At 33.9% G+C, this 24948-nt stretch overlaps 3 protein-coding genes and 1 non-coding gene across 4 annotated transcripts; 3 read left to right on the top strand and 1 right to left on the bottom strand.

Moving 5' to 3' along the window:
* Positions 1–395: 395 nt before the first annotated feature.
* Positions 396–3271, top strand: LOC112281902 (uncharacterized). The gene is made up of 8 exons (XM_024518917.3): positions 396–434; positions 634–775; positions 1278–1402; positions 1506–1667; positions 1802–2241; positions 2417–2616; positions 2745–2875; positions 3019–3271. The coding sequence occupies exons 1-8, from the start codon at positions 396–398 to the stop codon at positions 3061–3063; spliced, it is 1284 nt and encodes a 427-aa protein (XP_024374685.2). The 3' UTR covers positions 3064–3271.
* A 10942-nt stretch (positions 3272–14213) lies between these two features.
* LOC149989435 (putative mitochondrial protein ymf2) lies at positions 14214–17126 on the bottom strand. The gene is made up of 3 exons (XM_090250185.1): positions 17063–17126; positions 16887–16975; positions 14214–16703 (listed from the first exon to the last, which is right to left on the bottom strand). Exons 1-3 carry the CDS (start codon positions 17124–17126, stop codon positions 16059–16061), a joined length of 798 nt encoding a protein of 265 aa, XP_090106311.1. The 3' UTR covers positions 14214–16058.
* Positions 17127–19030: 1904 nt separating this feature from the next.
* Positions 19031–24605, top strand: LOC141045359 (uncharacterized). The gene has a single exon (XM_090250114.1). The coding sequence runs from the start codon at positions 19577–19579 to the stop codon at positions 19721–19723; it is 147 nt and encodes a 48-aa protein (XP_090106240.1). The 5' UTR covers positions 19031–19576; the 3' UTR covers positions 19724–24605.
* Positions 23177–23250, top strand: TRNAF-GAA (transfer RNA phenylalanine (anticodon GAA)). The gene has a single exon. It is a non-coding gene; the product is annotated as a tRNA-Phe (tRNA).
* Positions 24606–24948: the final 343 nt, after the last annotated feature.

The raw sequence follows: 24948 nt of genomic DNA, 5'->3' as shown, positions 1-24948 counted from the left end.
GTCCAACACAAGCGATTCCTTGTGACACTACTCGTTTTGAAATGTGGCATAAAATAAAAGAAAACCAGATATAGCCCACCTTCGTGTATTTAGTAGCCGCTGTTTAGCAAATTTACCGGTTCCTCTCTGAGTTAAAATCAACGATTAAACCTCTGGTGCATTCTTCTTGGCTACAGCTCCCTCGGCAAAGGCTATAAAGTCCACAAAATCAATAATGGAGAGCTGATTACATCATGCGACATGGTGTTCCACGAGGAGCATGCTTCAAGTATCCTTCCAGCGTTATATCCACTGTTACTCACCAATGCAAAATTCAATCAGATTCTCTATTTTACCCACCTACATGAATAACTTCTCACAACATTATTTCTCCTAATTTGGGTATGCCTGTCTCGATGCCAACACCGCCGTTACTCACACATGCTGCCTCACTGGTATCGCCACCCACTTTGTCCCATCTCAAAATAGGGATCTAGCGCAACTTCTAGCAGCAAATTCTCTTAAGCCTTGCACGGAGGTCTCGCTTCCCCCTCCACACATCTCCATCCCCGTCGGTCAGATTGCACTGTAACTGAAACAGTCTGGATCCACACAGCATTTTTAAAGGTGAATGTGGCAGTTGTTTCGTAGCAGCCGTTGCAGTCGCAGCTTTGCGCTGGTCTTCTGAGGAGGACAGCACCCGGCAAGGGCTCTGCTAGGCACTTCGATGCCTTAGAGATGGCTCTGGTGATGTTTCTCAGAGTTGCGGTAACTTTTTCAGTCTTGTTCGCCACATGTACGCCATCCCCACTTCCCACCGCGCTCTGTGTGCACCTTATCGAAATGATTTCTTAAAATTTGTTCCACTCTCTGAGTCGAAGCCTGCCATCCGTTGCCCTTCTCCGTTCCCGTTTCGCTTACAAATCTTCGTGCCAGTTCTAAGGGCCTTGAGAAGTTTAGCTGCAACGTTTAGCTTCTGTGATAACCATTCCCGTTGCAGTGATCACCATAGTATTCGGGCGAGCCATGACCAGTTGCACCCAATGTTGTCCTCCTCGTTGGACAAGAAGTCCATTGTATACGGTCATCCAACGATTCGCTCGAAGAAATTCTTCGAGCAGTCTTAGCGTTCGAAGACGGGGACATGTTCAGGATTGAGAGCTAGCAATTCTATCTGAGCAGCATCGCCCTTGACCTCGCTTACTTCTAAGATGGGTCTTCACAAATGTGCCCATTCCGATCGCAATTTGCAGAAAAGGATCAACTCATTCCACAACTTGCTGGGTGTGATGCTGTAGATGTTAATGGCGCAGCGTCAGACGGCACATCCCTTCCACCAGGTGCGTGCTACTGGCGCCAAGGCAGCCTCGTAAATCGCACGCCCACTGGGCCCGTGGAGCCCATTGAAGATTGCAGATTCGTGGTAGGTTTCACCGCCCATCCCCTCTGAGTGCCCCTGCTGTGAATGCATCGCAAATCGTTGCCCACATGAAATTCCATGGCTTTGTCTTGTGGCTGGGTTGCAGGTCCGCGACCTAGAGTTTTTGGATATTCTGGGCCCGTCACCAAAGGTTGTTGAGCTGGTAAAGACAAACGCTCACGAAGGCGCTGTGTGGTACCCCGACAACAACGAGTTCTATTTCTCGTCCGTGAGGTTGGAAGGTCCCAATGGTGTCGTAAGAACAGACGTAGGCCTCATTCCCCTCTCATTCTCTGGTCAGGTCCAAAGCATAGGTGATTGATTGAATGGCTGCACAAGATAATTGAACTTTTGACTCACTAGAACATGTATCTGATCGTTTCGTGTGATATTAACCACCAGCTGAAGAAGGTCAACCTGAGGACGAGAGTTGTGACAACCTTGAGCGCGCCCCTAGACGATGTCCCCAACGGAATGGTGCTCGACAACGACGGTAATCTCTTGGTCTGCCAGCAAGGATCGAGGACCAAAGGGGGTTTCATTCAGCGGATTAACCTTAAGACCATGGAAAAAACCGTGGTGGCAGACAACTGGTTCGGAGTACCGTTCAACAGCCCAAATGACGCTGTGGTGAAGCGTGACGGGACGATTTGGTTCACAGATCCCAGCTACGGCAGTGTGCAGGGATTCCGAGACGCGCCTAACGTGAAGAACCAGATTTACAAGATCAGTACCTCCGGCGTGGTGGATGCCGTGGCGGATGGATTCACGCAGCCCAACGGACTTGCATTCTCGCACGATGAGAAGCGTCTTTATGTTGCCGACTCTGGATTTGCTCTTGGGTACAGCGCTGTCTCCTGCAACCCCCGCTTCGTCGTGTTATGGACACTGGGTCAATTGACAGCATTCAATCAGAATTTGAGATGAATTGAGAAGAAATACATTCTATTAGAAGATGTTGAAGCGTTAATCGTTGTGTGTCTATGTGATTGACCTTTGGTACTTGACCTCTGTCAGCTTGCAGGGGCAGTTCGATATTGCCAGGCCGCACTCGGTCACCGTCTTCGACGTGGGCACGGACGGCTTACTAACCAACCGCCGGCTGTTTGCCTCCGTTGCCGTTTACGACGGAAGCGGCCCAGGACTTGGAATTCCTGATGGTATCAAGGTCGACACCGCGGAGCGCGTCTACATCGGAACCGTGGACGGAGTCCAAGGTCAGGGATCAGTCCTTACACGCCATTCATCCGGCAGAGTTTCGAAAGAACGTGTGGTACTTGCACAGGTTTCTTTGCATCATATTCTGAGCCCCTTCTGATTCTGACGGTTGTTGTGGCTGGTTCAGTATTCAGCCACTCGGGGAAACCCCTGGGTCTCATCCGCCAACCTGGTGTACCCAACATGGGATTTGCGGGAAAACGGCTGAACACGCTATACATGCTGAACGACACAACCATCTCCTTCACCAAGCTTAAGGTACTCATGGGTGCAAAATGTTAGATTTTGATCAAATGTTAAAGTTCTTAACGACTGTCAAGTTTGGTAAACATTGGCGGCATTGCCTTGATGCAACGCATCACACGGTTCGGCACTTGACATGCTCTCTTCGCTGGGTGCAGGTTAGAGCCGCGGGACTCGCATACGCCAGCAGTCGACCTTGGTAGCAGTCTAAGTCAGGTTTCTGATAGCTTGGATTTTAGTTGTAGAAGCCCCGAACTTGGCTTCGGAAACATTCCTGAAGCACATGCTGCATCTGCACACGCGCTCCCAATGTCGGCTCACATGAGGCGTGCAGGCTGTGATGATCTTGGACCCTGTGGGCCCCGGGATTTCAATAATGAAAGGACTCCTTGATTCTGAGTTTTCCATCTACTCCTGTACAATGCTGTGATCTGCTGCCAAAGTCCAATCACTTTGCATAGGATTTTTCTGCATGGCGTGGGATCTAGATTCAATTGTCTGCCACTGTGGTAGCCGTCTAAGGGTTGCGCCAGCTCCATGCGCACTGCTAGAGAATCGGCTCGGAGAAGTAACACTGCTTCTCAAGTTTAAAAATTGTCATGAATTCTGACAAATAATTAATGAACCAAACCAACTACACGAAGCAATGTTACTTTCTTCCGCATATTCATAGCTCTAGAAGTCAGAGAGTTCGGCGCGGTACAAGAAATGCAGGTGCTTGGTTTGATACTCGTCTAGATTTTTGTTTTCTTCTTGACACAAATAGAAAATTTTCGCTGACTTAGTTGAAGACGTTTAGGTATACAAGTTATCTTACCGTTTTGAGGATGTGTAGAAAAGTCTTAATATCCTTCCTGTAGATATTAACTCTGAAATAGTAAGTCAAGATTATTTCTGTGTGGGTCTGCACATTTAGTAGTCCAATTTCAAAGGCCACATTATAAAAGTCCTAAAAAAGATCTTAGTTTGGTTTTAAAATTAATTTTTTTTTAAAAATCCTTTTTTAGAAATCTTAACTTTTGGATATTGTTTAAAGAAAGAAGAGGCTCTAAAATAAACCAAATCATTTATTTACCACAATTCTTAACATGTCAATTCATATTTTGATTCTAGTAATTATGACAAATATTAAAAAGTTAATTTCATTTTATTTTCCTATAATTATTTTTATCAATGTTTTGTATGGAACTTTTATTTTTTATACAAATATTTCTTAATAATAATCTAATGGATATTTCAAATGACAATATTATTTATGTTGTATTAAAAACTATATATTTTACCTCTTTTTATGGTTATTAGGTTGATTTGTTTCATATAAAGTCAACTTGATGAGCTTCTTAATTCTAATCAATAAAAAGAGTTAAAGGTTATAACTTCTTATCATATTTTTTAAGTATAAAGACTATATTTATGGATTAGAATTTTTTAATTAGAATTAAGTACTTAATAGCAACTAAAATAGTCATCTTTACATTACATATAAAAAATTATAAAAATAGATAACATTCTTGCTAAAAGTTCAAGCTAATCATTGTTGTGTTGTAATACAACTATTTAATAAAAAGATTAATGAAGATCTAAGATATAAAGAAATAATTTAAATATAATTTTTATAAATATTTTTACATAATTTAATAGCTAATAAATCAAGCTTGATATCAAGTTTTATGTTTGATTTTGCTTATTATATTATAAAATCTTCTATTACTTTGGTTGGACCATAAATAGATAAAATTAAGATGGAATAGCTAAAAAGAAAATATAATTACTTTTAGGATAGAGTTACAATTTGATTCTTACAAAATTCAACCTAATAATGATAAGGTTAATACTAAAGAGATGATGATTAGTAAAAAAAAATTAATTTTAATTAAATTAAAAAAATCAACACTAAGAAATAAGAGCTTGTGGTAAATAGAAGATTTTTTAAAAGATTGGATGATGTAATTAAAGAGTTAGTTATAAGAAGAATATATGGATATAAGATTTAAGGATAAAGTTTTAATAAAATACTCTAAAGCAACAATTAAAGTTAAGATTATGTGGGTAACAAAAATTTAAGAACAATAAGTAATAACCTAAAGTTTAGATTTATTTTAAGCTTTTTATTTGATCAATGGTTGAATTTTTATAATTATGTGAATGTATAAGTAAGATATATGGTTTTTAAGTTTTATATTAATTTAGCATTGCAGCTACAAGATATTTAATTTTATATATAAGAAAATTTTGGAATTTGGTAATTTAAAATTAATTATAATTTCTTAAATAATGAAAGATCTATAGCTTTGATGAAGAAAAATTTTAAAGTATTAATCAAAAATATCAAATTAAATTTTTATATTATTTTTTAATTAATAATCAAAATTAAAAGAATTAGCTATTAGAAGTCTTTTTTAAATCTATAATAAATAGCCAAGCAACATAATTGAAGGTTTTATTGAAATATCTATTAATACAAAAGTTAGATCTATTTTTATTTTTTTTCTACTTAAAAAATAAAAAAGAAAAAATTATACTAAATTTGAATTTGATCCAATAATCTAATTATGATCTATTTCTTATTATGGTTTGTATCATAGACATATATACACTATAATTGTTACTTAAGTAATATGAATAGGTAGAAATAAGAAAAAATAGATTAATTTCATATTATCTTCTAGAAAAGCTTTGTAGAAGCTTTATAGATGCTACTTTAACTTTACATATGTTTGTAGTTGATTGAAAGGTTAGAAATTTAGTCAACAAGTTAACTAAGTATCATATGTTGTTGTGATGTAATATGACTAATAGGTGAAAGGGGGTGAAAAATCTACTATATTATAGAAGATCTTACTTCAAATATTATAGAAAATTATTTTAGTAAATAGAAAAAAGTCCAAAAGAAAGTAGAACTAAAGATTTAAATGCTACCTTTTTACAAAGTAGGCTTCTACTTACTTTGTAAGCCTATAAATAAGGCAAAATAAGATAGATTAGAAAAATAAAGAATATGAGCATATATAAGAAGAAATTAGGAGTTGATTAGAATAAAAATTAACTCAAAAGGGCAAAATTTAATATCCAAAGAGGACCAATTATCAACCTGGGTCAAAATCAGACCCTGAGGCACAAAACCGAGTACCTATAACAACTTGGAGATTCTTTGGCAAATCAAAGAGTGGAACTTAAGAGCAGACTTGATAGGATTTTTTTGAGCATTGATTTTCAAGAAATTGAGTGTGTAATAACTTTACAGGAGCTTTGCAAAGTCATAGTTGTTTTGGGTGACTTTGGAATTTGTGAAATAAAAAGGATATTACATTTTGGAAAATTTCATGAGTTTGATACTAGATCTATAATTCAAAATTTGATGTCTTATGAAAATAGTTGTCTGAAGTGTAAGCTAAAAGTTTGAGCTTGATTGAACAATTGAACTAAAGGCTATGAAATTTCAAGTAGATCGAGGTCTCAGAAATTGGGCTTTGAAAGGCAATTAGCGTTTTAAAAATCATCAGCAATTTACTAATTGGATTGAAATAAAATTTATGTTTGAGAGTAATAGACTTAATTTTCTATATACATGTACAATTTGAAAACAATTAAATAGTTTGATAAAGAGATATTAGAACTAGAAGTTTAACATTTAGATTGGAGTAGGAGGCCTACTAACACCCAAGCAAAATTTAGGGTTTTTTTTTCTATTTGGTAAGCGCAATTATCTTCAAATTTTGTGTGCTTTTTGCCAACTCAATTGTTAAAAGGTGTGTAAATTTTTAAGCAAGATCAATGCTTTAAATTTCAAGTAGGTTGTGGATTTTTTTTCAATTCTTTAAGATTTTTTATTGTTTCTTTTGTAATTTCTTTAAGATTTCTTTTAAATTTGATTAAAGCTTATTTAGCATTGTTAAGATTTAATTAGATTTTATTTAATATTCTATTAGAATTAGGATTTTTTTCTTATAATTTCCATTCTACCTACTATAATCAGGTGCCTATTGCACTATCAAGCAATACTTTACATAATATGACAACATATTGGTAGCTTGTAGAGTAAGCTAATTATGTGGTATTCATATAAAAAACTTGCCTTATAAGTTAAGATACATGTTGTACAAAGTCAACATGTTTTGGAGGTCTTATAGGATATTTTTACGTAGCTTCTAAGTAGATAATATATATAGAGACAAGAGTGAAGCCTTCTTCACTCTTGTGAATTCTTTTCTTACTTTTAGTCTAGTTTCAAGAAGTCTTTAATTTTCTTGTCTATTAGCAATAACTATTCTAGTTTTTTTTTAATATACATATTCTATTATTTTTATTTGTTCTACTTTTTTGAAAAAAAAATCTTTTATTTATTTGCTTTCATCAAGTTTTTGTCCTTGATAAATTGACAAGAATGCACTTACAATATCAAAGCTTCTTTTTTTTTTAATTAAGAGTAAATTACTACTTTTTCTTTATAAGACATAAGAAAATTAGAAGTTACAAATTATCCTCTTCAAAACTGATATAAATTTAATATTTTCTTTATTCATAAGTTTTTTTTTTTTTTTTTTTACTTGTCTTAAGCAATATTAGATATTTTTTTTTCTCTAAGTATTATTATGGCAAAGCTTGTCAAAATGGAGAATGTAATGGCACAAATGTAAGAACAATTGAAGAAGTTAGTACTTGCAATGCATTAAATCAATATTACCACTACAAAGAGGAGTAAGAATGATAATAAGTAGAAATATAGAGATAATGGAGCTGCTTCAACATCTGCACCAAATCATATTTCTTTTCTTATAGTAAAACACCATTTAAGTAATAGAGAACCAAGAATTGTCTTACTTGAGAAGTTTGATATAAGATCAAAGTTTTGAAGATTTATTAATTAAGTATAATTAATAATTAAACTTTAATTCCAAAACTATTCAAATCTAGAATCATAAGTCAAGTTTATTGAAACACTGTAGAATAGATATTAATTCGTTTTTGAAAGATATTGATAAAATATATTAATAGTCCATATAATAGGAAATTCAAAATAACGAATGAGTGATTTAGTTCTTAAAAGTGGTTAATTATAGAATTATGGTTAAAATCTGGAGAATCATGGAAAAGTATATAGGAGTTGTAGAAGTTAATTAAGGTGCCATCGCTATAATAGTATGAGTCGGGGTAAGCTTAGTGCTACTTCTTTTCTTTTGTTTGTTATTTTCTTTGAATAAGAGGATTGAGAGTTTCTGAATATTTTGAAGTGAATTATGGAATGGAAATGTGATTGATATTATTTGAGAAGAAGAAAGATTGAATGCTGAAATCTGATTGTAGTTTAGCAGAGAAAATGATTTTGTATTCGTGTGAAACACCGTAATGTGAATGGCAGTTTTGTGTGAAGAATTCCAGTAATTGGAATGAGGGTAATTGTGTGCTGAAAGCTGTGAGGGCGCAGTATTACAGTTGGAGATTATGAGGGTGAATATATTCGTAGAAATAGCAGTTATTGGTATGACTGAATTGCTGTAAGGAAGAGATCGATAAGGTGAAGGAAGAGATTATAGTTTTTTTGTGTTTTCAGATATTAGAAATAGAGACAATACATTCAGGAGGTAATTGATTGTGTGATCCTAACATGAACGCTTAAGCAACTAGTCATTCCCCATGTTCAAATCCCCCTATACAAGTTTATTCCCATTAGATTAATTTGGAATAAGTAAAATGAGCAATCACAAATTCTACTTTTTGATTCTACATTACTATGATTTTCATCTTTGTTTGAATGATATGACTTAATATTAGACAATTTGAAAGCTTTCTTGGCAAAGTTTTGATCTGTGTATAGAAAATATGATGCAATTTATGTAGCAATGAATAAAATTCATATTTTGCTATAGAAAAAATAATCTATAACATTATATGATTCATAATTTAATAACTTGCAATTGATATCAAGTCAGATGATATTGCACTCATTAGCTAATTTTTTTATGGATTATAATACAAAGCAAAGAAATTGTTGATCAATTTATCTGATCCTCAAACATTGAGTTAAGGAATTGATTTTAATATAAAGTATGATAATTGACTTTTTAAAATTTTGATCTAAAAATTGCATAAGTAGGCATGAGCGTTATTATAATTCAATGTAAATACCAATGTCTTTTCAATACATACCTTTGGAAGTTGAAGATATGTGAATTGATACAATATATTTTGAATTTCTTACTAAACAAGAAAAGACTTGTTGTCAAGAAGGATTATATTTATATTATGGAGAACCAAAGCACATTATTCAAAAAATTATTCAAAGAAGTGATATAATCATAAAATAAAAAATACAACTATGAAAGAAGATAGTATGTTAGAAAATGAGTTTGTTTAGCTACAATAGTGATTATGTGGTAGAACCTTATACAATACCTAATGAAGGTCTTATTTTTCCCTTAAAATTCTCTTCTTCTTTTACAATAGATATTGATTTAGGACCTAAATATCATAAAGCCTCTATCTTACTAGATTCAAGATCATCAACTTATTTTTTAGATGAAGAATTTATTAAAAGATGTAACATATTTTTAATAAAGAAAATAAAACATATTCATAGAGAAGTCATATATGATTGAATTTTATCTTCTTGAGACAGTATTCATAAAATATTTCTTTAAGAAGTAGTAATTATTGGTCATAGTAGCTTTGTGGTATTTAATATCATTAAATCTCCTTCTAATTTAATCATTTTAGGTTTATTTTTGTTAAAAAAGTATAATCCTTGAATAAATTGGATTTTTCATAGTCTTGAATTTTCTTAAAGTATAACAAAGAGTATACTTGATCAAGTAGAGAGCCATAAATCAAGTACAACCAAACCTATATTTATAGGTATAAGTATTTTTTTTATATGTTGTAAAAGAAAGAAACATCTATTTTTAATCAAAAAAAGACTTCAAATGGTATTTCTAATCAATATTAAGATTTTCAAGAAGTATTTGAAAAAAAAAAATGTAGATAGTCTTTTAAAACATTGTACTTGTAAATGCTCAATTGACCTTCAAGAAAGAACTTAATTGCTATTTAGACCAATCTACAATTTATCACAAAATGAATTGGATGAATTCAAAGAGTATATTAAAAAAAATCTAGCCAAAAACTTCATACACTATTCCAAATTTTTAATAGAAGCTTCAATTTTATTTGTAAAGAAAAAAAGTTGGATCATTGCAGATGTATATCAATTATTGAGGATTCAATAAGATCACCATTAAAAATAAATATTTGCTACTTTTGATATCTGGACTTCTTGATTAATTGAATCAACCTAAGATCTCTACAAAAATAGATCTACAAGGAGTATATAATCTAGTATGCATCAAAAAAAGAGATTAATAAAAGACTATATTTTGAATCAAGTATTGAAATTTTGAATATACTATCATACCTTTTGGAAATTACAAATGTACTAATAGCTTTTTAACATCTAGTAAATAATATCTTTTGAGAATTTTTGGACAATTTTTTTGTCTCTTACTTAGATGATATTTTAATTTATTCTAAAAATATAATAAAATATAAATTTTTTATTTATTATATCTTATAGAAATTAACAATGCAGAATTCTATACCAAAATAGAAAAGTATGTATTTTACACTACTCAATTTGATTTTTTAGGATATTTCATTTCAAATAATGCATTAATGATGGATCTTAAGAAAATTCAAACTATTATGGATTGAAAAATTCTAAAAATAATAAAAAATATTCAATACTTTTAAGATTTGCCAATTCTTATTAGAGCTTTATGAAGGATTTTTTTTTAAGTTGCAACTCTACTTACACATTTGACTTGTAAAGAAAAACTTCAATGAAATCAAAAAGTAGAAGTAGTATTTGAAGCTTTGAAGACACCTTTGTTTTTACACCAATCTTGTATTGTATTAACTTTTCTAAGCCATCTTTTTATAGAAATGAATGCATCAAACTTTTCTTTGGATGCTATATTGTCTCAAATAAGAATAGATGATAAATTTTATGTAATAGCTTTTTATTCCAATTTTTTTTCAAGAATCAAGATTAATTATGATATTTATGGTAAGAATGTATTGCAATCAAGGATTTATTTTAAAAATAGCATCATTATTTAGAAGGTGCTCTTAATCTAGTGACCATATAAATGAATGACAAGAACTTGAGTATTTTATATTAGCATGCATTTTGAATCATTGCCAAGTCTGTTAGAGTATGTCTATATCAAGATTTTAATTCAAAATCACATATCTACTATAAAAATAAGAAGGATTGTCAAATATATTCTTTAGACAATCTTACTTTATACTAAAAGAAAAATATTTTATTTTTGATGAATAATAGATAATTCTCTTGAAGCTAAAGTATTTTCATCTTTAAGAAATGAAATCGATATTAACTATTGATTCAACTTTTATTAAGTAAGTTCAATTAAGTATGTCTTTTAATACTTTTATTTGTGATATTACTTATTTCAGAATAATTATAATCTTCTATCTCTATAGATTTTATCATAGATCTTTTAGTCTCAAGTTCTTATGACTCTATATTTTTGATAGTAGATTGTTTCACCAAGATAACACATTTTGTACCATGTAAAAAATCTATTACATATGAAGAAACAACTATGTTTTTCTTTGAAAAAATCTATCACTATCATGGATTGCTTAATGTCAAGGATAAGAACTCAATAAAAGCAAATAAATTAGTGAGACTCTTTCAAAGAAATATGAAAAAATAGAAATAAAAAGTATTTATATTAAAAAGATAATTAAAATAGCTATTGCCAAAAGACAAAGAATTGGAAACTCTTGAACTAGACTAGAAACAAGAAAGGAGTTGACAAAGATGAAGAAGGCTTCATTCTTGTTTTTATATACACTAACTATCTAGGATCTATGTGGCGACATTCTTTAGGACCTCCAAAAATATTTCGACTTTGCATGATACATATGTTTACTTGCAATATAAATTTTTAATATAAACGTTGTCGTAAAGAGTGAAGTCTTGCTTGAGAATACTCCTGGCACATGGTTGTAGAAGAAAGAATAGAAATTGCGATAACAAAATCCTAATTTTAATACAATACTAACAATGCTCTAATTAGAGTATAATAATGGTAAACAAACGTAATCAAATTCAAAACAACTCAAAGAAATTTCAAACAAACAATAAAATTCTTAAAGAAATATAAGAATGAACACAAATATTATTCAAATATATTTCAATTCAACCTTAATTTAATTCTATTTAAAACCCTATTGAATTTCACTCAAACTTTAGACCAAACCTAATTAAATCTTAAACCCTAATAAATCCTAAATCCTAAGTCAAATCCTAAATAAATCTTAAATTAAATCCTAAATCAAATCATATTTCAAACCCTAAATCCTAAATCAAATCCTAAATCAAACCCTAAAGTGAATCCTAAATCCTAATCCAAACTCTAATCCAATCCTAAATCCTAATCCAAATCCTAAATCAAATCCTAACAACACCCTAAATCCTAATCCAAATCCTAATCCAAATCCTAAATTAAATGCTAATCAAATCCGAAATCCTAAACCAAACCCTAATCCAACCCTAAACCCTAATCAAATCCTAAATCCTAATCCAATCCCTAATCCAAATCCTAAATCAAACCCTAATCCAAACCCTAAATCAAATCCTAACCAAACTCTAAATCCTAATCCAAATCCTAATCCAAATCCTAAATCAAATCCTAGCCAAACTCTAATCCAAATCCTAAACTCTAAATCAAACCCTAAATCGAATCCTAGCCAAATCCTAATCCAAATCCTAGTAATTCCTATGACAGATTTAAACCTCAATATCTAATGAATAAACCGTTGATCTCAATTCAAAATTTGCATACTTCTTAAAAATCAAGTTTAAAACATGCATAAAAAAATTTGAAAAGGATCGGAGTTACCAAATTGACGAAAACCTCAAACATATGTTTGGGTGTTAGCCGGCCTCCTTCTCCAATCTTGATGCCAACCTTCTAGAGCCAATTTCTCTTCTTTGCGCCATTCGATTGGTTTCAAATTTCTCATGGACATAGAAAAACAAGTCTAATACCCTCTTACACAAATTTTACTCCAATCCAACAAGTAGATTGCATGAAAACTTAAAAATCCTCACTGGACCTAAAATTCTATTTTTTGAGACCTTGACCCGCTTAAACCTTAATATCTCTCACTTCAACCGTTAGATCGAGTTCAATTTCACAATATGTATTTAACACAACTATAATCATGAATTCATAAAATTTCACTTGTAGATCTGCAACAAAACTCTCGAAATCACTCAAAACATAAATCCTATTTTATTTCATAAAACCCAAGTCATCCGAAACAAACCTCCAATTTGCAAAGCTCTTACAAAGTCATATTAACTCCAAATCACCCAAAATCAATGCCTATAGAAACCCTATCCAATCTTCTATCAAACCCCACTCTCCGATCTACCAAAGTGTCCCCAAGTCTTCGTCGAGACTCAGTTTTGTGCCTCAAGGTCTGATTTCGACCCCGGTTCATAACCGGCCCTCTCCGGGTATCAACTTTCGTCTTCTTGAGGTAATTTTTACTAATTTGCACTCCTAACTCCTCCGTACATATGTTTATATCCTTTATTTTTCTAATCTACCTTGTTTTGCCTTATTTATGGCCTTACAAAGTAAATAGAAGCATAATTTGTAAAGAGGTAGCATTAGCACCTTTAATTTTTCTACTCTTTTACTAATATCTACTTTTCCAAGATAATTTGCTACAATATTTTTGAAGTGAGATCCTGAAAACATGATATATTTCTTCACCCTTTCACCTACTAGTCATATTACATCACGACATCCACCCCCCCCCCTTGAATCTGTGCATCCACTGGCATGCACCAACAATTCTTCAATATGTTGATGTGGAATGTTCTTCATCTTGGTACAATTCTTGATTTTCAGTGTGCTCTTCTATTCCAATCTCGATATCTTGTATTGAAGTTTGTTCTTCATCAAAAAAAATGTCTTCATCTCTTTGTTTAAATAACTTGATTCGTTTGCCTGCTATAAGTACCTTCAATTCTGTACCATCAAGTTCTTGTAATGAATATGTTCCATTGTTGTGTGCCTTTTTGACAATATATGGTTCAAACCATCTCTTTGCAAACTTCTTCATAGTGCTATGTTGATTGTCTAAGCTACTATCATAAACTAATATCCAATCACCATCTTCAATATCCTTAGATCGTAGTCGATGCTTTTTATCAAATCTTTCTTTATTCTTTTCTCCTGCTTCTTTTAATTTTTCTATTACTATTTTATAGATGTCATAATCTGTATAGTATTGGGTAAATCAAAAATTTGCGTGTTTTTGTACATCGCGCACCCAACCACAATATAACAAAGACAACAATAAGAAATAACATAATAAAATTGTAAGCAAATCTAGTTTAGTTTATTTTTACAGTGATGAACTATGAAAAATATTTATCTACAGGCACGATTCAGAAACCATAAAACACAACCTAACCTACAGGGCTAGGCCAAATATGTATGATGGTGTAAGTTCAATTCTAATTCGACGAGAGGGCCTTTGACCCATTCATGTGACTGTGATTATTGATCGGCGATAAAAAATCCGGCATGGCCCTGGAGCTAGCAGCCGAAATGGTATTGAGGCCATGAAAAGGGTCTAATAACTGGAGAAAAAAGAAAAAAATTTCCACAGATTGAATCAAATTTTGGCGGATATGATGGAATTGGTAGACATGCCAGGTTTAGGTTCTGGTGACTATAATGTTTGTGGGGGTTCGAGTCCCTCTATCCGTACAAGTCGGAACTTCAAGTTCTGCGATCACTAGGCCTCTAGTCGTTCGGCTAGCCTACTATCTAATTACTGTTTCTCAGTTAATACTGCTTTTCGAGATAGTATGCCACCAGCTATGGTAGATTGTTGAGCTGCACCCGGCATATTCAACTAATGGAAGTTGAGTCACAAACGAATTTACGCGCAGGTCAACCAAATAGAAATGAAGAATAAAGATGCCCGATCCACAGTAAGCGCCAAGTATGACGATATTATGAAGTGATGACGATAAAATAACATAATGAGTCCACGCTTTTTTCTAGGTAATATAAGCTTAAAGCTAACCCTAAACTCTGCCTTTATCGCAAACCATAAGGCTATGACGAGAATTTTCAGAAACTGATCTTTCCCTAAATTATGATTATTACCCGCGGAAGTTACGAGGCTCCAGAAACAAATATTTGTTTAGCATTATTATTAATATCAAATATATCAGATATATTTGATATTAATAATAATCTTTTTCTAATCCTAACCTACTTGTGCGGGAGGGACCGCAGTGATCGCACTATCCTCTAATCACCGCGGTTATTTTTGTGTATTTAACGCCTAAAAAAAAGCAGGCTTAGTAATTTCGAGTGGTTAGGTTTAAGACCCATATCAAGATTAAGCGTAACCAGATTGCTGGATCTATAAATATAGATCCCTATGATGGATGTTTTGAATTTTTTTATTAAAGATTTACGGCTGCGGCCTTCACCCAAATTCATAGACATCTTTAGAACAAACAAACAACATTTGACAAAAAAAAAGGTATAACTACTCTACTATTAGGAAATTTAGTATTATATCATAAATTTGTGAATCAATGGGTCTTTCACCTCGCATAGTATTTGTACTCTCGCTTCGCGGATCGAACACGAGTCGTGAACTGTTTTTAAGAATTGTAAGAGAAGCCATGCTGCTTGATTGGCAAAAAAATAATATACGTTTATTCATAAGAAGTGTGCTCAATTCATAAATCAGATTATAAACTAGTGCTCTATTTACTACGTATGCATAAGAGAACAGCTCAGGCTTAAAAAAGTTATAGGTCCTTCATTCACGATATAGATGAATAATTCGATTATTAAAAAATATTGTATATTGTAGGAGAACATAAGCAAATTAACCGCCCCTACGTCGTTCTGTTATGAGCCATTGGCAGAATGGAAAGTGATTTCGTTTTTGTTTTAGGTGGGTGCGTAGCACTTTAGTTACAAGCTTTAAAAAAAGGCCGTAGGTAGAGTTCTTGGAGTATAGCCAAGTGGAAAGGCTTCGGTTTTTGATACCGACAGGCAAAGGTTCGAATCCTTTTACTCCAGATTTATGTAATTTTCAATCTCAATATATATATATTTTTTTTTCAATTCCAATCCAATCTATATAAAGCCAGCTGACGTAGAAAACTACGCAAGCCTCCCAATGAAGCCAGAATAAACCCTATCCAAATACAGAAAATGAAAGGTAGTTTCATTATGGTAATATACCAGCCTGTTTCAAAACTTCCAGTTCCAATTAAAGCATATAGATCCGTAAAAAGATTACTATGTATAGCCACTTTGGTAGTGCTTGTTTCTTGATTAGAAAAAGAAAATCTTTTTTCTGGGAACACAGTCAACCAAAGTGGGAAACTATGATGTTCGCGATTTCTCCATGATCTGTCACCATGGAAAAAAGTTGAAAAAAAATATATATATTTTTTTTCAACTTTTTCAGTCTGGTACGAAGGCGCTGCAATTGGCAACAAGTCGATTATGGCACGAAGTGATTCATCATGATCCAAAATGAATGGATTTTTTAAGGACGGTTTATAAATAATCAAATTACCACAAATGGAATGAAAGGTGGGTCCATGTAATTGATCAATACCTCGCAAACAACAATGCTCTCTTCCTATATGTAGTTCAGAACCTAAAGGCAATAATTGAGTAAACTGTCTCTTTTTTGTGTTGGTTAACCTAAGCCACAGCATCACTGCAGGGGCTTGGCTTCCGAACCGTACGTGAGCCTACGGCCTCATACGGCTCTTCTCAGGGGGAACCTGAAAACCGAATAATAAATAATAAAGCGGAGATTTACATGGCATTCGCCTAAAAATCTTTTTTTTCTGTTCATTCTGCTCATACGAACTCTTCACCATTCGTTATGCTGCGCCCTGAGTCCCCGCGTCGGCCTTTTCTTCGAGATTTACTTCACTAACGCGAGCAAAGTGAGCGTTTGCCTCGAAGGTTTTGTCTTTTCGGGAGAATCCTGTTCCCACTAGCTTACGGCCCGGCTGGCCTGCCAGTTTTACTGGAACTTAATGGGAATTATCCCGTTCCCTGGTTAGATTTTTGGATGTGAGATTTACTCCACGAGGAACAGTACGAACGTAGATGATATCATCCATCACGACCTCTCTTTCCGTATCGCTAGGAATGCTTAACGCCATTTCGCCAACTAGCGTTACCCGCGGCCTTTCTTGCCATTGGCAAGTCTCTCAGTGTGGTCAATACTGGGTGTTTTTGAGCAGCGAAGCTTATACTCATTCACATTAAGTTCATCCTAAGTCCTGGAACCTTTTGCACTAATTTGGGAAGAAGCCGTCTTCCCATCAAGGTTCAAGAGTCGACTGAGCATCTCAGCGGCGGGATTTAGAACCCGAATTCAACCAGAGTTCACGCCATGTGGGCGTGAGCTTAAACACGAGATGGTCGCGCATAAGCTGCCGGGTCGCACGACAAAATAACACCCATAATAAAGATGCAAACTCCTCCATGTGAAATTTTCATAGTCATGGGAACTTTTCGAAAGTCATGACCAACATCCATCAGTCTTTTTGGTAAGGCGCGAACAAGAAAAAATCTATTCCAACTATTTTCAGGGACGGAAGAATAAGCTTGCGAAAAAGCAAGCAGAGAATAAAAAGCCAAAATTTTGGCTTTTTCGTTGAAGCCGAAGGTTTTTGAAAATTGCAGCAAATAAATCAAAAATATTTTTGATTTATTTGAAAGAAATAAAAATGCATTTTCTTTCTTTTTATTTCTTTGTTTCTTTTTTTCGTTAGGCCAACAAAGCGCTTGGCGCTTTCTTCTCTGTGCCCGCTTACGCGCTTTTCTTTTTTTTTCTATTCCAAGCCTAGGCTCCTTGTTTGCCCACGTATCGCGCCTATATTTAGATGATAAGAAAAACGTACAAAATAATAAAAAACAAAGCACACCACAGAAAGATTCTAAATATGACAAGTCTCCCATAAATTTGAAAATAAAAAAATTGAAAATGAAAATAAAAAAGAAAAAAAATGCATTTTTAGCTCTAGTTTTTGGGGAGCTTTTTTCAATTATGTTGGGTAATAAAATGGGTCTTGCTCTTACCAAAACTATCCTTTCTGTTTTGTCCATAGAGCGTATGAATCCCCTGGAATGTACATAAACTAAAAGCAATGATAAAGAGGTAAAAATAGGTATTATAGTACCATGAGAAAAAGGAGCACCTGTGGGAACATCTCTACTTACCAACCATTGAAATAGTATGGGTGCTGCCGTACCACAAAGCACAACCATAAAGATAAGAAAAAAAAAAAAGTTCTGTAGTTGGACCATCTGCTCTATTTGTTTTTAGGATTTTGCTTTTCCGAATAAGAGAATACAAGATAAAAAAACTCAAAATTGAAACAAAAAAATAATTCATTTTTTGGCTTTATTTTATCTTCTTCGGCCTTCGGCGAAGGCTTTGCACCCCCCCGGTACGCTACCTCCGTAGCCATAGCTGCTGGAAGGCACGGAGCCTTCGCATAGCAAATGAAAAAAAGCCAAAGGTTTCACTTTCACTGTGTGGATTCGAAATTAAGCTAGCTTTTTATCTCTTTGACCCGAGAAAAAGAGCTTTTTTTATTTATGTATTTTACTTGCTTTGTATACAATTAGTTTGTCATGGCCTTCTTCGTCCTCTATTAGCTTTGATAGACGAGTAAATTTACGCAAGTGCACGAATAGAGTGCTTCGCCGCGAATACCATAAGATCTGGTTTACGGGTTTTTGGGCCCTCAGGCCTTGGTTCGATGGTAAATCAGATAATGCACCAACTAGCCTGGTACTTGATTGCTGCTTCATTTGAAAAAAAAACATCAAAGATATGCTAGTAATTAAGACGAAAAAAAACCATAAAAAGATTCCTCGTGTAGAATCTGTAGCAAAACTATGAACGGAAGCTAGCAATCCAGAACGTACGAAAAAAGTTCCTAAAACACAACATAGAAAAGTAAGCATATTAAGAAACAAAGTCCAATAATTCAATTTAGGTAAAATTACTGAATGAATACAAGCTGTAGCTAATAGCCAAGGCATAAAAGAAGCATTTTCTACAGGATCCCAAAACCACCAACCACCCCAACCTAATTCATGATAAGCCCACCAACTTCCTAGCAATATGCCTACAGTTAAAAAACACCAGCATGTCAGAATCCAAATTTGAATTTGTTTCCACCCATGGTATTGTGGGCCAGAGACCACTTTATTCGCGCTGCGGGTCCAACCAAAATGTAAAACCGCAGTATTCGCTTTACGAACAACACGCTTCGTCCACTGGCTCTTCGTGAGATTCAGCCGCTCTTTCGACCAAAGCGAAGAAAGCGACACCAAGTGCCGAAGCCCGAGCAGGCTCCTATTGCTACGCAAGATGAAAGCAAAACTGGGATGGAGAGAACTGGTATTTTCAAATATATTTTTTATAGTTTTTTTTGCATTCTCCTGGGTAATCAGCTTATTTGTTATGCGAGAGAAAGCATTAAACATTTCGGCCTTGCTTTCCCTTCGTATTGGCAAATAGAGTACAGAGATACCATTCATTATTTTGGCTAGACATAAGCAAAAACCAATAGCACTGGCGACATATCCTGCATAAATGCAGGGAGGATGTATAGCTAATATAGGATCTTGTAAAACAGGATTTAATTCTGCAAGTGATTTAGTACAAACAAATGAAATTCGAACAAAAGGATTGGAACTTGCTAATAAAAAAATCGAAAAAAATAAAGCAATGCCCATATAAATTCGCCGTTCATCAATAAAGGAAACTTTATCATTTGCATTCTGTGCCAAAAATAAAGAATCTAAATTGTTACATAAAGCGTAAAGCTCTTTCCATTTTTTAAGCCTTATGGGCCTTTTATTGTCTCTCGCATTTACACCATTTTCTAACCTTTTATCTGAGGGCTCTTGAACGATACCTGAGGGCGCCGCTTTGGATTGGCTCTTGAGGGAGCTTTTACGATTTATGGTACCAAACAGGTTCTGCAATAAATGATGTCTGAATTGTTTATTCTCTTTCTTTATGAAGCAAGCAAAGCGAAAAGCCACAAGCGGTCTGCGAAAAAAAAATATATTTTTGCTGCGCCCTCGTTTTGAAACATTGCAGGGTCGAACCCGATGACCCAAAAAAAATCCATAGAAACTTAGGATCCAACACCATAATAACAAACTACCCTCATGATTAGACCATGTTCCTGATATTTTATAAAATAAAGGCGCATTAGCATTTGAGTTGGTAAATACATTGTAATTAGAAAAATCAGAAGAAATGTAGCAAAACAAAATACCAAAGAAAGAAATAGTAAAACAAAAAAAATAAAGTGAAATAGCCGCAGGTCTTTTGTTGTAAGTTAATGCAACGAAAATACTCAGTACTAAAAAATAATGGCCCAATTCATTATACATTTCGCTAAATTTTGCTTATAATTGGCAAAAAAATAGATTTTTTTGCATTTTCTAACGCAGAGCCTTGCTTTGCTTCTTATAAAGCCTTGAACAACTTGATTAAACCCAATAAAATAAAAGTCCACCTTTCCTTAGGTGCTTTTGCTTGATCTATTGTTTGTCTAAAAAAAACCTGTTTTCTATTGTTGTTTTGCGGATTTATTTGACTTTTTACGGAAAAACTAGAAAAAGATAAAATAATTTGACGTGTTTCCAAAATAAAAAAAATCCCGCTTAAACAAAAAAAGCTAATAAGGATTAACAGGATTGGAATGAGCATAGAAATATGTATTGAAGTACCAAATTGGCTAATGCTGGAAGGTTGATGCAATGTATTCCACCAGTTTACAGAAAATTTAATTATTGGTATATTGATTAACCCTATACAAATAAAAATAGAAGCGACGTCCGCAGAAAACTGTTGAAAACGCAGTGCACCTAAATAAATAAAGAACAAGATTAATACAGAGGTTAAACGAGCGTCCCACACCCAAAAGGTACCCCACATAGGTTTCCCCCAAAAACCCCCGGTTAATAGGGTAAACAATGTAAACAAAGCACCTATTTTGGCGCCGCTTTTGGAAAATAACTGAAAAAGCGGATGTTTTGTTAATAAGAATAACACACTGCTGAGAGCCATTGCGATATAAATAAGTAAACTCATCCAAGCGGCAGGAACATGCACATAGATAATGCGATAATTTTCACCTTGTTGAAAATCGGATGGTGCTACCCAAATACTTAAATAAATAGCCATTGCTGCTACGAACCAACAAAATCCAATGAGAATTTGTGCATAGCGAAAAGAGCATAACATGATCAAATAAGGTCGTAGTATTTCGAAATACATAGGGATTTTATAACGTTTTATCATAAAATAATAATCCATCAATGGCCCAGCTAGAAAAAAAATATGGATCATTTCGTGCTAATTATTAAAACTCGGCAGCTTTTTTTTCCAGCTTGATTTGCTCTTTGCTTTGTGGAAGGAAAAGAGCCAGCCCAGCAAGGAAACAAATTTTCTTCGCTGAGCGCAGCGCTTCAAAGCGCTTTACTGATAAGCCTTCCTAAGATATCTATAATGCAAAAAAAAAATAAGCTTTGCGCTCTGCTAAGCTGGGTCATTCCCATCTGGACCACCTAGGAATAGTTTTCTGACTCAAACTTCACCAAATCCCTGCTTTCTCCCTCTGCTGGAATTAGACAGTGTACAGGAGTCTAGTATAGAAAATAAATACAGAAGGAAAATATATTCTTTTTGCTTCACAATATTTACGATGAGTGAGCCGGTATACCCGCAAAGGCAATCAATTCTATTGGCTTATCAACTTTTGTAAAGTAATTGAAACCAAAATGGCATAAAGAAATAAAAACAAAAGTAAATATCCCATTAATAAAACAACATGAAACCATTCTGTTTCGGTAGAGGCGCAAAAAATGATTAAGGGTAATAGAGTGGGTAAAGTGGTAAGATTTTGCAAACTGTTCCAACTATGAGATATTATTCCAAGAGCCAAACAAGAATGAATACCACACATAAGAGTAAATATCAGACTTCCTATAATAAGGGTGAACCAATTCATTTTGAGTTGATCAAATTGGTATAGAAGTTGTACCACTGGAAAAGTACAAAAAACACCACTTATTTGAAGAACCCAATGACCTACCACTTTAGAAAGTAATATTTTTTGCAAACAATAGCCGCTTGAACAATACAATTCGAGTGTACCATCTTCAAAATCATTCTGAAGAAAACGTTCAGGAAGAAAAGAAAACAATAAACAAATCCAAATTAAACCTAAATGAAAATGACATAAGAAGTCTTTAGAAAAGCCTATCATTAAGGGCGTGACTACAATGTATGACAGAAATAGAGAAAAAGTCGTTATTAGTGTAGATAAATTAAGCAAAATCTGTTGAGAAAAAAGTTTCAGAAAGAGTTTCAAGGTTCTTTTTCTTCATTTTTCAATCCGAAAAAAAAATATATATATTTTTTTTTTAGCTAGGGCCTGCGGCCTCGACTTAAGGGTTTTCGCGAGAGCGGCCAAGCACTTTGTGAAAGAATGACTGTTTTCGTAATCAAATTACAAAATAGATATACAAACTGTATAGAATCATCATTCACTGGAATGGGATAAGTTATTAATTTTTGTAATCTGTTTGAAATATTAGAATCCACCAAAGATACGATAGGTATTTGTAATTGATTGGCTTCAAGTATAGCCATAGAATTTTTATTTGCATTTATTATTACTAAACAATCTGGAATATCGTGTGTCATGATTCCTTCAAAACATTTTTGCATCTTTCTAAAATGTGGAAAAAAATCGAAGGGCGACGATGTAGAGGCGTCTTTCAATTTGGAATGCGCAGAGAAATTCTGAAAGTGTTTTTGTACATTTTTCATATGTTTGCGATTGGTCAAAAATCCTCCAATCCATTTATGATTGATATAGCTCTGATTGGTTTTTTTCGCCATTTGTTGAACTATTTTATTATATTCTGGATCGGTATTTACTAATAAAAAATGGCCTTTTGCACGAATAATAGATTCAATCAAATTACAAGCCCTTCGTAAACAAATAAGTGTTTTTTCTAAATTAATAATAGCCATTTCATTTCTAAATCCGTATAAATATCCTTGAAAATCGGAAGTAGGTATTCGATGGCCCAGATATGCATTTGTACTTAATAATTTTTGAATAACCAACAAACTAGAATTGTACATAGTTCCTTTTTTTTTATTTCTGTTTGGATAGCTCAGGTGGTTAGAGCAAAGGACTGAAAATCCTTGTGTCAGTGGTTCAAATCCACTTCTAAACACAATAGAGTGAAGCTTTATATTAAAGAATTTTTAAGGAGTTCAGATCTTAAGGGAATAAAGTGGCCTGAAAGTTGATCTTGCAGTGGCTTTAAACAAAAGCATGCTTCGTTCTGGAGACTGCTTCACAAAAAAATATATATATATTTTTTACTTATCTTGCTTCTTATCTTCGAGAAAAAGCAACCTCAAAGTTTGAAACAAGGCCTTGCCAAAAGGCCGCGGGCGTTTAGCCGGTTGTTGCTCGCACTGTCTGTGTTGCAGATGGCGGGTAAGTATAGAGGTTGATCAAAGTTTTTGACCTTCCTTAGATACTAAATAGGTGCAGCACTTATAAAGGAAGGGTAGAATTTAAAGTAGGCTAAGGACGGATTTGAACCATCTTTCTAGGATTTGCAATCCAATACATTACCTTTATGTTACTTAGCCATTTTTTTTTACACTAAAAATAAAAAAAGAATGAATGGATGATATCAACATAAAAAAATCTATACTTTTGTGGCTTCGAGCAAAAAGCCGTATGACACAAAAGTATCATGTACGGCTCTGTGAGAGCACACAACAATAGCAGCCCTTCGCCTCACTCTCTAGCAATTACTATGTAATTGCATTCCTCATGAAACTGATTATGAGGGCGCTGCGTGGTCTGAAAGCCTCTATAAGCAGATGAATCAGGTTAGAAAGTAAGTACTAAAAAAAAGAAAAAAGCAACATGAGCTTTACTCAACTATTTCCCCAATATAATTCTAGTTTGAATCCATTACGCGGAAGCGCTATACAATGTTCAGTTAAAAAATTACGACAAAACATGATATTGGTGAATACAGGGCTGAAAACTCCAATAATTTGTTTCCAACATGAGCTGAAAAAAGTGCCAATCACCAAGCAAACGAGGTTTATTTTGGGAATTGAAGATGTGGAAGTGTTTGGTGAACCAAAAATGCTTTTGCCAAAACCGCTAGAAAGGAAATGTAAAAGCAAACTAGTTTGGACTGAACTAACCAAAATTTGGCGAAGTGACCGGAATTTGATCAAAGGGTTTATTTTGAATTCGGTCAAAGGAGGTTATGCGGTAGCAATCGCAGGTCATATAGCTTTTCTTCCAAAGAGTCTTCGCAGAAATCGAAAAGTATTTCATAGTCAATGGAGAATCTTCTCCATTTTGAACATGAACTCAAAAATTGGCAATATCGTGGTAAAAGAGATTGGTGATGGCAAACTAGATTATTCTTCGCCGGCAAAACCGCGTCAAAAACAAGTAAAGCGTTTAGGCGCAAAGCGGAAACACTTGCAAAACACGAAAAAAAACACATTTTTTCATAAATATGAAAAGACCGAAAAAAAAAAAAAAGAAAAATTCCAGCTTTATTCCCATGGTTCTTACGACCCAAAAGACCAAACAAAGCTTAAAGCGCTTAGGCCCAAAGCCTCAAGCCCACACTGAGAAAACGCATGAAAATACGGAACAATCCACCACAAATAACGTATCTAGACTCAGAGATCCAGGCCGGGCAAGGAATGAAATTTTGTTGGTGTGTTAACGCAGAGCAACTAAAGAGCTGGTTTTGAAGAAAGGATGTCATGGAAATGACCAATTAGTGCGACTACAAGCGATTTATCATTGCCCCATATGCCCATGTGGAAACTCGATACCTCGATGATGGAATGGAATGGATAGTAGTGGAAATATTAGTAGCTTT

Source organism: Physcomitrium patens, chromosome 4, assembly GCF_059467195.1.
Source record: "Physcomitrium patens ecotype Gransden chromosome 4, ASM5946719v1, whole genome shotgun sequence".
In the NCBI taxonomy this organism is placed as follows: domain Eukaryota; kingdom Viridiplantae; phylum Streptophyta; class Bryopsida; order Funariales; family Funariaceae; genus Physcomitrium; species Physcomitrium patens.
This window is presented reverse-complemented; position numbering and strand designations above follow the sequence as displayed.

What these genes read in the sequence shown, in the direction of transcription:
- LOC112281902 (XM_024518917.3), top strand. Translation starts at nt 396, where the DNA reads ATGCCAACACCGCCGTTACTCACACATGCTGCCTCACTG. An exon ending in TTCAGTCTTGTTCGCCACAT is followed by an intron (nt 776 to 1,277) that starts GTACGCCATCCC and finishes GTGATGCTGTAG; the next exon opens with ATGTTAATGGCGCAGCGTCA. An exon ending in AACCGTGGACGGAGTCCAAG is followed by an intron (nt 2,617 to 2,744) that starts GTCAGGGATCAG and finishes TGGCTGGTTCAG; the next exon opens with TATTCAGCCACTCGGGGAAA.
- LOC141045359 (XM_090250114.1), top strand. Translation starts at nt 19,577, where the DNA reads ATGCAGGGAGGATGTATAGCTAATATAGGATCTTGTAAAACAGGATTT.
- LOC149989435 (XM_090250185.1), bottom strand. Translation starts at nt 17,126, where the DNA reads ATGGCGTTAAGCATTCCTAGCGATACGGAAAGAGAGGTCGTGATGGAT. An exon ending in GGATGATATCATCTACGTTC is followed by an intron (nt 16,976 to 17,062) that starts GTACTGTTCCTC and finishes TAAAACTGGCAG; the next exon opens with GCCAGCCGGGCCGTAAGCTA. An exon ending in ACTTTGCTCGCGTTAGTGAA is followed by an intron (nt 16,704 to 16,886) that starts GTAAATCTCGAA and finishes ATGAGGCCGTAG; the next exon opens with GCTCACGTACGGTTCGGAAG.